The sequence below is a fragment of the Nerophis ophidion genome, linkage group LG28 (genome assembly GCF_033978795.1).
Source record: "Nerophis ophidion isolate RoL-2023_Sa linkage group LG28, RoL_Noph_v1.0, whole genome shotgun sequence".
NCBI classification, from domain to species: domain Eukaryota; kingdom Metazoa; phylum Chordata; class Actinopteri; order Syngnathiformes; family Syngnathidae; genus Nerophis; species Nerophis ophidion.
In genome coordinates, this window is record NC_084638.1 from 729,447 (window position 1) to 744,340 (window position 14,894).

The 14,894-nt window shown below is 32.6% G+C and overlaps 1 protein-coding gene across 2 annotated transcripts in view; it reads left to right on the top strand.

Moving 5' to 3' along the window:
- Positions 1–14,894, top strand: part of LOC133544891 (UDP-glucuronosyltransferase 1A1-like) — a 118,167-nt gene that overhangs the window by 55,787 nt on the left and 47,486 nt on the right. For both annotated transcript variants that reach the window (XM_061890122.1, XM_061890121.1), the window contains one exon: positions 1,533–1,752. In XM_061890122.1, the coding sequence (XP_061746106.1) occupies positions 1,533–1,752 (220 nt within the window). The remainder of the gene's footprint in view (positions 1–1,532; positions 1,753–14,894) is intronic.

A 14,894-nucleotide genomic window follows, 5' to 3' on the forward strand; every position in this document is an offset into this window, starting at 1 on the left:
TATCGGACCGACGATACCAGCCTGAATTGTACTCCGTATCGTATTGGGAAGAAACATCTGTGTTGATTTCAAATACACAACTTTTGTCAATTTCTGCAGACACATCAAATATATTTCCACAAAGTATCAGTATCGGATCGGTACTGCCAATATCAGCTTAAATTTTACGCGGTATCTGATATTATTATTAATTATTAGTTAGATTTTTATGCACTTTTTTTTCTTACATTTTACCGTTATTTTCCTATGTAAGGATAGAATTTTAAAAAAAATACGATTATGTAAGTATATAACTTAGTGTGTCCAAAATAGTGCCTGTATGGAAATAATAATGTTCAGTTACGTATTTAAGTCTTTATTATGTTTGTTGTCATGTTTCTATTTATAATTAGTTTGTATCATTAATTTGTTTTAATTAACTAACTGACTAAACTTTGTTCATATTTTTTTGAACTTGTTACATTTCAGCAGACCTATTGACTATATTTGGTATCGGACCAGTGATACCAGCCTGAATTGTACTCCGTATCGGATAGGAAAGAAAAATCTCTGTTGATTTCAAATACACAACTTTGTCAATTTCTGCAGACACATCAAAAATATATTTCCACACAGTATCGCTATTGCCAATATCAGCCTAAATTTTACCCGGTATCGCATCGGGCAAAAAAAATCAGGAGTATCCTACGTCATAAGTAGTTACACAATTGTATTATTATTAATGATATTTTATGCTAGTCTTACATGGGGAAAAACAACAGTAAAAACTTGAGAAAAAAAAAGGAATATTGTAAATAATAACTAATAAAATATATTTAGTCAAAGCTGACACAAAATGAATTTTAGCATTGTTTTTTTTACTAAAATAAATATCCATAGGGCCCATGCATATTTTGCTGGAAAAAAGGAAAGTATCAACAGTATCGATATTTTAATTTGAGAATCGACACTAGAGCATACATGTCTGGTGTCAGCGGCATCGATATTTCAGTATCGATCCTCACACCACTATTAACGCTGCCTGTTTGAAAATATGAATAAGTGACATATTTAGCAGTGTTTATTATTCTTCTTGTCATTTTTCAAACAAATTCATTCATAAATTACTGCCATTTTATTTTATTATGAACTAACTCAACTTTGTTCATATTTGAAAGTATATTTTATAAATGGAATACACAACTTTTTGACTATATTTGGTATCGGCGATACCAGCCGGAATTTTGCTGTGTTTATATTGACATTGTGATATTTGACACTTGTTAGGTACAAAGGGACACGCGGTAGAAAATGGATGTATAGCTTGTGTGCTATTGTGTGCTTAGCTGTTGTGTAGCTGCTAAGCTCCTTGTAATGTTTAGAGCCAAGCATGTTCACCTTTTGTAAACGACTGCTTGTTTGTATCCAAGCTTTTACATAAAGGCCGACATCATCCGATACTTGATTTATTTTGCTGATATCGCAGCGATACGTGATATCACCGGCACCAGTTATATTAAATGTAATATTTGCATCCCCTGTGCAACCTTTAGCTCACCATGGAGTGCGGGCCTTCATCACTCACGCCGGGTCACATGGTCTCTTCGAGGGACTGTGCCACGCCGTTCCCATGGTGATGGTGCCGGTCTCCGGAGACCAGCCCGACAACGCCCAGAGGCTGGCGAGTAAAGGGGCGGGGCTTGTGCTGGACATCACGTCCATCACCACGCAGGATCTGCTGCAGGCTTTGAACGAGGTCATCAATGACACCAGGTAGGGAACGCAAGACTTTCAACACATTTAAGTAAAAAAAACATATATATATTTTTAATTTATGAATTTAAAAAAAAACACATGAAGGTGAATATTATGGAGGTTTAAATGGGACAAAATTAATTACATAAATACACCTTTCAATAATGATGTAATTGTGTCATTAATGAATTCTAATTGTATATATATATATATATATATATACATATGTATATATATATATATATATATACATGTGTATATATATATATATATATATACATGTGTATATATATATATATATATATATATATACATATATATACACACATGCGTATAAATACATCTTTGATCATAGTATACAACACTTTGATCCTAATATAGCACACTTTGATCATAGTTTAGCACACTACACTTTATCATAGTATAGTACACTTTGATCATAGTATAGTACACTTTGATCATAGTTTAGCACACTACACTTTATCATAGTATAGTACACTTTGATCATAGTTTAGCACACTACACTTTATCATAGTATAGTACACTTTGATCATAGTATAGTACACTTTGATCATAGTTTAGCACACTACACTTTATCATAGTATAGTACACTTTGATCATAGTTTAGCACACTACACTTTATCATAGTATAGTACACTTTGATCCTAATATAGCACACTTTGATCATAGTTTAGCACACTACACTTTATCATAGTATAGTACACTTTGATCATAGTATAGTACACTTTGATCATAGTTTAGCACACTACACTTTATCATAGTATAGTACACTTTGATCATAGTTTAGCACACTACACTTTATCATAGTATAGTACACTTTGATCATAGTATAGTACACTTTGATCATAGTTTAGCACACTACACTTTATCATAGTATAGTACACTTTGATCATAGTTTAGCACACTACACTTTATCATAGTATAGTACACTTTGATCCTAATATAGCACACTTTGATCATAGTTTAGCACACTACACTTTATCATAGTATAGTACACTTTGATCATAGTATAGTACACTTTGATCATAGTTTAGCACACTACACTTTATCATAGTATAGTACACTTTGATCATAGTTTAGCACACTACACTTTATCATAGTATAGTACACTTTGATCCTAATATAGCACACTTTGATCATAGTTTAGCACACTACACTTTATCATAGTATAGTACACTTTGATCATAGTTTAGCACACTACACTTTATCATAGTATAGTACACTTTGATCATAGTATAGTACACTTTGATCATAGTTTAGCACACTACACTTTATCATAGTATAGTACACTTTGATCATAGTTTAGCACACTACACTTTATCATAGTATAGTACACTTTGATCATAGTATAGTACACTTTGATCATAGTTTAGCACACTACACTTTATCATAGTATAGTACACTTTGATCATAGTTTAGCACACTACACTTTGATCATAGTATAGCACACTACACTTTGATCTTAGTATAGCACACTACACTTTGATCATAGTATAGCACACTAAACTTTGATCATAGTATAGTACACTTTGATCATAGTATAGTACACTTTGATCATAGTATAGCACACTACACTTTGATCATAGTTTAGCACACTACACTTTGATCATAGTATAGTACACTACACTTTGATCATAATATAGCACACTACACTTTGATCATAGTATAGCACACTTTGATCATAGTTTAGCACACTACACTTTATCATAGTATAGTACACTTTGATCATAGTATAGTACACTTTGATCATAGTTTAGCACACTACACTTTATCATAGTATAGTACACTTTGATCATAGTTTAGCACACTACACTTTATCATAGTATAGTACACTTTGATCATAGTATAGTACACTTTGATCATAGTTTAGCACACTACACTTTATCATAGTATAGTACACTTTGATCATAGTTTAGCACACTACACTTTATCATAGTATAGTACACTTTGATCCTAATATAGCACACTTTGATCATAGTTTAGCACACTACACTTTATCATAGTATAGTACACTTTGATCATAGTATAGTACACTTTGATCATAGTTTAGCACACTACACTTTATCATAGTATAGTACACTTTGATCATAGTTTAGCACACTACACTTTATCATAGTATAGTACACTTTGATCCTAATATAGCACACTTTGATCATAGTTTAGCACACTACACTTTATCATAGTATAGTACACTTTGATCATAGTTTAGCACACTACACTTTATCATAGTATAGTACACTTTGATCATAGTATAGTACACTTTGATCATAGTTTAGCACACTACACTTTATCATAGTATAGTACACTTTGATCATAGTTTAGCACACTACACTTTATCATAGTATAGTACACTTTGATCATAGTATAGTACACTTTGATCATAGTTTAGCACACTACACTTTATCATAGTATAGTACACTTTGATCATAGTTTAGCACACTACACTTTGATCATAGTATAGCACACTACACTTTGATCTTAGTATAGCACACTACACTTTGATCATAGTATAGCACACTAAACTTTGATCATAGTATAGTACACTTTGATCATAGTATAGTACACTTTGATCATAGTATAGCACACTACACTTTGATCATAGTTTAGCACACTACACTTTGATCATAGTATAGTACACTACACTTTGATCATAATATAGCACACTACACTTTGATCATAGTATAGCACACTTTGATCATAGTTTAGCACACTACACTTTATCATAGTATAGTACACTTTGATCATAGTATAGTACACTTTGATCATAGTTTAGCACACTACACTTTATCATAGTATAGTACACTTTGATCATAGTTTAGCACACTACACTTTATCATAGTATAGTACACTTTGATCATAGTATAGTACACTTTGATCATAGTTTAGCACACTACACTTTATCATAGTATAGTACACTTTGATCATAGTTTAGCACACTACACTTTATCATAGTATAGTACACTTTGATCCTAATATAGCACACTTTGATCATAGTTTAGCACACTACACTTTATCATAGTATAGTACACTTTGATCATAGTATAGTACACTTTGATCATAGTTTAGCACACTACACTTTATCATAGTATAGTACACTTTGATCATAGTTTAGCACACTACACTTTATCATAGTATAGTACACTTTGATCCTAATATAGCACACTTTGATCATAGTTTAGCACACTACACTTTATCATAGTATAGTACACTTTGATCATAGTTTAGCACACTACACTTTATCATAGTATAGTACACTTTGATCATAGTATAGTACACTTTGATCATAGTTTAGCACACTACACTTTATCATAGTATAGTACACTTTGATCATAGTTTAGCACACTACACTTTATCATAGTATAGTACACTTTGATCATAGTATAGTACACTTTGATCATAGTTTAGCACACTACACTTTATCATAGTATAGTACACTTTGATCATAGTTTAGCACACTACACTTTGATCATAGTATAGCACACTACACTTTGATCTTAGTATAGCACACTACACTTTGATCATAGTATAGCACACTAAACTTTGATCATAGTATAGTACACTTTGATCATAGTATAGTACACTTTGATCATAGTATAGCACACTACACTTTGATCATAGTTTAGCACACTACACTTTGATCATAGTATAGTACACTACACTTTGATCATAATATAGCACACTACACTTTGATCATAGTATAGCACACTTTGATCATAGTTTAGCACACTACACTTTATCATAGTATAGTACACTTTGATCATAGTATAGTACACTTTGATCATAGTTTAGCACACTACACTTTATCATAGTATAGTACACTTTGATCATAGTTTAGCACACTACACTTTATCATAGTATAGTACACTTTGATCATAGTATAGTACACTTTGATCATAGTTTAGCACACTACACTTTATCATAGTATAGTACACTTTGATCATAGTTTAGCACACTACACTTTATCATAGTATAGTACACTTTGATCCTAATATAGCACACTTTGATCATAGTTTAGCACACTACACTTTATCATAGTATAGTACACTTTGATCATAGTATAGTACACTTTGATCATAGTTTAGCACACTACACTTTATCATAGTATAGTACACTTTGATCATAGTTTAGCACACTACACTTTATCATAGTATAGTACACTTTGATCCTAATATAGCACACTTTGATCATAGTTTAGCACACTACACTTTATCATAGTATAGTACACTTTGATCATAGTTTAGCACACTACACTTTATCATAGTATAGTACACTTTGATCATAGTATAGTACACTTTGATCATAGTTTAGCACACTACACTTTATCATAGTATAGTACACTTTGATCATAGTTTAGCACACTACACTTTATCATAGTATAGTACACTTTGATCATAGTATAGTACACTTTGATCATAGTTTAGCACACTACACTTTATCATAGTATAGTACACTTTGATCATAGTTTAGCACACTACACTTTGATCATAGTATAGCACACTACACTTTGATCTTAGTATAGCACACTACACTTTGATCATAGTATAGCACACTAAACTTTGATCATAGTATAGTACACTTTGATCATAGTATAGTACACTTTGATCATAGTATAGCACACTACACTTTGATCATAGTTTAGCACACTACACTTTGATCATAGTATAGTACACTACACTTTGATCATAATATAGCACACTACACTTTGATCATAGTATAGCACACTTTGATCATAGTTTAGCACACTACACTTTATCATAGTATAGTACACTTTGATCATAGTATAGTACACTTTGATCATAGTTTAGCACACTACACTTTATCATAGTATAGTACACTTTGATCATAGTTTAGCACACTACACTTTATCATAGTATAGTACACTTTGATCATAGTATAGTACACTTTGATCATAGTTTAGCACACTACACTTTATCATAGTATAGTACACTTTGATCATAGTTTAGCACACTACACTTTATCATAGTATAGTACACTTTGATCCTAATATAGCACACTTTGATCATAGTTTAGCACACTACACTTTATCATAGTATAGTACACTTTGATCATAGTATAGTACACTTTGATCATAGTTTAGCACACTACACTTTATCATAGTATAGTACACTTTGATCATAGTTTAGCACACTACACTTTATCATAGTATAGTACACTTTGATCCTAATATAGCACACTTTGATCATAGTTTAGCACACTACACTTTATCATAGTATAGTACACTTTGATCATAGTTTAGCACACTACACTTTATCATAGTATAGTACACTTTGATCATAGTATAGTACACTTTGATCATAGTTTAGCACACTACACTTTATCATAGTATAGTACACTTTGATCATAGTTTAGCACACTACACTTTATCATAGTATAGTACACTTTGATCATAGTATAGTACACTTTGATCATAGTTTAGCACACTACACTTTATCATAGTATAGTACACTTTGATCATAGTTTAGCACACTACACTTTGATCATAGTATAGCACACTACACTTTGATCTTAGTATAGCACACTACACTTTGATCATAGTATAGCACACTAAACTTTGATCATAGTATAGTACACTTTGATCATAGTATAGTACACTTTGATCATAGTATAGCACACTACACTTTGATCATAGTTTAGCACACTACACTTTGATCATAGTATAGTACACTACACTTTGATCATAATATAGCACACTACACTTTGATCATAGTATAGCACACTTTGATCATAGTTTAGCACACTACACTTTATCATAGTATAGTACACTTTGATCATAGTATAGTACACTTTGATCATAGTTTAGCACACTACACTTTATCATAGTATAGTACACTTTGATCATAGTTTAGCACACTACACTTTATCATAGTATAGTACACTTTGATCATAGTATAGTACACTTTGATCATAGTTTAGCACACTACACTTTATCATAGTATAGTACACTTTGATCATAGTTTAGCACACTACACTTTATCATAGTATAGTACACTTTGATCCTAATATAGCACACTTTGATCATAGTTTAGCACACTACACTTTATCATAGTATAGTACACTTTGATCATAGTATAGTACACTTTGATCATAGTTTAGCACACTACACTTTATCATAGTATAGTACACTTTGATCATAGTTTAGCACACTACACTTTATCATAGTATAGTACACTTTGATCCTAATATAGCACACTTTGATCATAGTTTAGCACACTACACTTTATCATAGTATAGTACACTTTGATCATAGTTTAGCACACTACACTTTATCATAGTATAGTACACTTTGATCATAGTATAGTACACTTTGATCATAGTTTAGCACACTACACTTTATCATAGTATAGTACACTTTGATCATAGTTTAGCACACTACACTTTATCATAGTATAGTACACTTTGATCATAGTATAGTACACTTTGATCATAGTTTAGCACACTACACTTTATCATAGTATAGTACACTTTGATCATAGTTTAGCACACTACACTTTGATCATAGTATAGCACACTACACTTTGATCTTAGTATAGCACACTACACTTTGATCATAGTATAGCACACTAAACTTTGATCATAGTATAGTACACTTTGATCATAGTATAGTACACTTTGATCATAGTATAGCACACTACACTTTGATCATAGTTTAGCACACTACACTTTGATCATAGTATAGTACACTACACTTTGATCATAATATAGCACACTACACTTTGATCATAGTATAGCACACTTTGATCATAGTTTAGCACACTACACTTTATCATAGTATAGTACACTTTGATCATAGTATAGTACACTTTGATCATAGTTTAGCACACTACACTTTATCATAGTATAGTACACTTTGATCATAGTTTAGCACACTACACTTTATCATAGTATAGTACACTTTGATCATAGTATAGTACACTTTGATCATAGTTTAGCACACTACACTTTATCATAGTATAGTACACTTTGATCATAGTTTAGCACACTACACTTTATCATAGTATAGTACACTTTGATCCTAATATAGCACACTTTGATCATAGTTTAGCACACTACACTTTATCATAGTATAGTACACTTTGATCATAGTATAGTACACTTTGATCATAGTTTAGCACACTACACTTTATCATAGTATAGTACACTTTGATCATAGTTTAGCACACTACACTTTATCATAGTATAGTACACTTTGATCCTAATATAGCACACTTTGATCATAGTTTAGCACACTACACTTTATCATAGTATAGTACACTTTGATCATAGTTTAGCACACTACACTTTATCATAGTATAGTACACTTTGATCATAGTATAGTACACTTTGATCATAGTTTAGCACACTACACTTTATCATAGTATAGTACACTTTGATCATAGTTTAGCACACTACACTTTATCATAGTATAGTACACTTTGATCATAGTATAGTACACTTTGATCATAGTTTAGCACACTACACTTTATCATAGTATAGTACACTTTGATCATAGTTTAGCACACTACACTTTGATCATAGTATAGCACACTACACTTTGATCTTAGTATAGCACACTACACTTTGATCATAGTATAGCACACTAAACTTTGATCATAGTATAGTACACTTTGATCATAGTATAGTACACTTTGATCATAGTATAGCACACTACACTTTGATCATAGTTTAGCACACTACACTTTGATCATAGTATAGTACACTACACTTTGATCATAATATAGCACACTACACTTTGATCATAGTATAGCACACTTTGATCATAGTTTAGCACACTACACTTTATCATAGTATAGTACACTTTGATCATAGTATAGTACACTTTGATCATAGTTTAGCACACTACACTTTATCATAGTATAGTACACTTTGATCATAGTTTAGCACACTACACTTTATCATAGTATAGTACACTTTGATCATAGTATAGTACACTTTGATCATAGTTTAGCACACTACACTTTATCATAGTATAGTACACTTTGATCATAGTTTAGCACACTACACTTTATCATAGTATAGTACACTTTGATCCTAATATAGCACACTTTGATCATAGTTTAGCACACTACACTTTATCATAGTATAGTACACTTTGATCATAGTATAGTACACTTTGATCATAGTTTAGCACACTACACTTTATCATAGTATAGTACACTTTGATCATAGTTTAGCACACTACACTTTATCATAGTATAGTACACTTTGATCCTAATATAGCACACTTTGATCATAGTTTAGCACACTACACTTTATCATAGTATAGTACACTTTGATCATAGTTTAGCACACTACACTTTATCATAGTATAGTACACTTTGATCATAGTATAGTACACTTTGATCATAGTTTAGCACACTACACTTTATCATAGTATAGTACACTTTGATCATAGTTTAGCACACTACACTTTATCATAGTATAGTACACTTTGATCATAGTATAGTACACTTTGATCATAGTTTAGCACACTACACTTTATCATAGTATAGTACACTTTGATCATAGTTTAGCACACTACACTTTGATCATAGTATAGCACACTACACTTTGATCTTAGTATAGCACACTACACTTTGATCATAGTATAGCACACTAAACTTTGATCATAGTATAGTACACTTTGATCATAGTATAGTACACTTTGATCATAGTATAGCACACTACACTTTGATCATAGTTTAGCACACTACACTTTGATCATAGTATAGTACACTACACTTTGATCATAATATAGCACACTACACTTTGATCATAGTATAACACACTTTGATCATAGTATAGCACACTACACTTTGATCATAGTATAGCACACTACACTTTGATCATAGTATAGCACACCACACTTTGATCATAGTATAGCACACTACACTTTGATCATAGTATAGCACACCACACTTTGATCATAGTATAGCACACCACACTTTGATCATAGTATAGCACACCACACTTTGATCATAGTATAGCACACCACACTTTGATCATAGTATAGCACACCACACTTTGATCATAGTATAGCACACTAAACTTTGATCATAGTATAGCACACTACACTTTGATCATAGTATAGCACACTACACTTTGATCATAGTATAGCACACTACACTTTGATCATAGTATAGCACACTACACTTTGATCATAGTATAGCACACCACACTTTGATCATAGTATAGCACACTACACTTTGATCATAGTATAGCACACCACACTTTGATCATAGTATAGCACACCACACTTTGATCATAGTATAGCACACTACACTTTGATCATAGTATAGCACACTACACTTTGATCATAGTATAGCACACTACACTGTGATCATAGTATAGCACACTACACTTTGATCATAGTATAGCACACCACACTTTGATCATAGTATAGCACACCACACTTTGATCATAGTATAGCACACCACACTTTGATCATAGTATAGCACACCACACTTTGATCATAGTATAGCACACTACACTTTGATCATAGTATAGCACACCACACTTTGATCATAGTATAGCACACCACACTTTGATCATAGTATAGCACACCACACTTTGATCATAGTATAGCACACCAAACTTTGATCATAGTATAGCACACTACACTTTGATCATAGTATAGCACACCAAACTTTGATCATAGTATAGCACACTACACTTTGATCATAGTATAGCACACTACACTTTGATCATAGTATAGCACACTACACTTTGATCATAGTATAGCACACTACACTTTGATCATAGTATAGCACACTACACTTTGATCATAGTATAGCACACCACACTTTGATCATAGTATAGCACACCACACTTTGATCATAGTATAGCACACTACACTTTGATCATAGTATAGCACACTACACTTTGATCATAGTATAGCACACCACACTTTGATCATAGTATAGCACACTACACTTTGATCATAGTATAGCACACCACACTTTGATCATAGTATAGCACACCACACTTTGATCATAGTATAGCACACTACACTTTGATCATAGTATAGCACACTAAACTTTGATCATAGTATAGCACACTAAACTTTGATCATAGTATAGCACACTAAACTTTGATCATAGTATAGCACACTAAACTTTGATCATAGTATAGCACACTACACTTTGATCATAGTATAGCACACCACACTTTGATCATAGTATAGCACACTACACTTTGATCATAGTATAGCACACTACACTTTGATCATAGTATAGCACACCACACTTTGATCATAGTATAGCACACTACACTTTGATCATAGTATAGCACACTACACTTTGATCATAGTATAGCACACTACACTTTGATCATAGTATAGCACACCACACTTTGATCATAGTATAGCACACTACACTTTGATCATAGTATAGCACACTAAACTTTGATCATAGTATAGCACACTAAACTTTGATCATAGTATAGCACACTAAACTTTGATCATAGTATAGCACACTAAACTTTGATCATAGTATAGCACACTACACTTTGATCATAGTATAGCACACTACACTTTGATCATAGTATAGCACACTACACTTTGATCATAGTATAGCACACTACACTTTGATCATAGTATAGCACACTACACTTTGATCATAGTATAGCACACTACACTTTGATCATAGTATAGCACACTACACTTTGATCATAGTATAGCACACTACACTTTGATCATAGTATAGCACACTACACTTTGATCATAGTATAGCACACTACACTTTGATCATAGTATAGCACACTACACTTTGATCATAGTATAGCACACCAAACTTTGATCATAGTATAGCACACTACACTTTGATCATAGTATAGCACACTACACTTTGATCATAGTATAGCACACCACACTTTGATCATAGTATAGCACACTACACTTTGATCATAGTATAGCACACCACACTTTGATCATAGTATAGCACACTACACTTTGATCATAGTATAGCACACCACACTTTGATCATAGTATAGCACACTACACTTTGATCATAGTATAGCACACTACACTTTGATCATAGTATAGCACACTACACTTTGATCATAGTATAGCACACTACACTTTGATCATAGTATAGCACACTACACTTTGATCATAGTATAGCACACCACATTTTGATCATAGTATAGCACACTACACTTTGATCATAGTATAGCACACCACACTTTGATCATAGTATAGCACACTACACTTTGATCATAGTATAGCACACTAAACTTTGATCATAGTATAGCACACTAAACGTTGATCATAGTATAGCACACTAAACGTTGATCATAGTATAGCACACTACACTTTGATCATAGTATAGCACACTACACTTTGATCATAGTATAGCACACTACACTTTGATCATAGTATAGCACACTAAACGTTGCTCATAGTATAGCACACTAAACGTTGATCATAGTATAGCACACTACACTTTGATCATAGTATAGCACACCACACTTTGATCATAGTATAGCACACCACACTTTGATCATAGTATAGCACACCACACTTTGATCATAGTATAGCACACCACACTTTGATCATAGTATAGCACACCACACTTTGATCATAGTATAGCACACCAAACTTTGATCATAGTATAGCACACTACACTTTGATCATAGTATAGCACACCAAACTTTGATCATAGTATAGCACACTACTCTTTGATCATAGTATAGCACACTACACTTTGATCATAGTATAGCACACTACACTTTGATCATAGTATAGCACACTACACTTTGATCATAGTATAGCACACTACACTTTGATCATAGTATAGCACACTAAACGTTGCTCATAGTATAGCACACTAAACGTTGATCATAGTATAGCACACTACACTTTGATCATAGTATAGCACACCACACTTTGATCATAGTATAGCACACCACACTTTGATCATAGTATAGCACACCACACTTTGATCATAGTATAGCACACCACACTTTGATCATAGTATAGCACACCACACTTTGATCATAGTATAGCACACCACACTTTGATCATAGTATAGCACACCAAACTTTGATCATAGTATAGCACACTACACTTTGATCATAGTATAGCACACCAAACTTTGATCATAGTATAGCACACTACACTTTGATCATAGTATAGCACACTACACTTTGATCATAGTATAGCACACTACACTTTGATCATAGTATAGCACACTACACTTTGATCATAGTATAGCACACCACACTTTGATCATAGTATAGCACACTACATTTTGATCATAGTATAGCACACTACATTTTGATCATAGTATAGCACACTACACTTTGATCATAGTATAGCACACCGCACTTTGATCATAGTATAGCACACCGCACTTTGATCATAGTATAGCACACCGCACTTTGATCATAGTATAGCACACCGCACTTTGATCATAGTATAGCACACTACATTTTGATCATAGTATAGCACACTACATTTTGATCATAGTATAGCACACTACACTTTGATCATAGTATAGCACACCGCACTTTGATCATAGTATAGCACACCGCACTTTGATCATAGTATAGCACACCGCACTTTGATCATAGTATAGCACACTACACTTTGATCATAGTATAGCACACTACACTTTGATCATAGTATAGCACACTAAACTTTGATCATAGTATAGCACACTAAACTTTGATCATAGTATAGCACACTAAACTTTGATCATAGTATAGCACACTACACTTTGATCATAGTATAGCACACCACATTTTGATCATAGTATAGCACACTACATTTTGATCATAGTATAGCACACTACACTTTGATCATAGTATAGCACACCACACTTTGATCATAGTATAGCACACTACACTTTGATCATAGTATAGCACACCGCACTTTGATCATAGTATAGCACACTGCACTTTGATCATAGTATAGCACACCGCACTTTGATCATAGTATAGCACACTGCACTTTGATCATAGTATAGCACACTAAACTTTGATCATAGTATAGCACACCGCACTTTGATCATAGTATAGCACACCGCACTTTGATCATAGTATAGCACACCGCACTTTGATCATAGTATAGCACACTACATTTTGATCATAGTATAGCACACCACACTTTGATCATAGTATAGCACACTACACTTTGATCATAG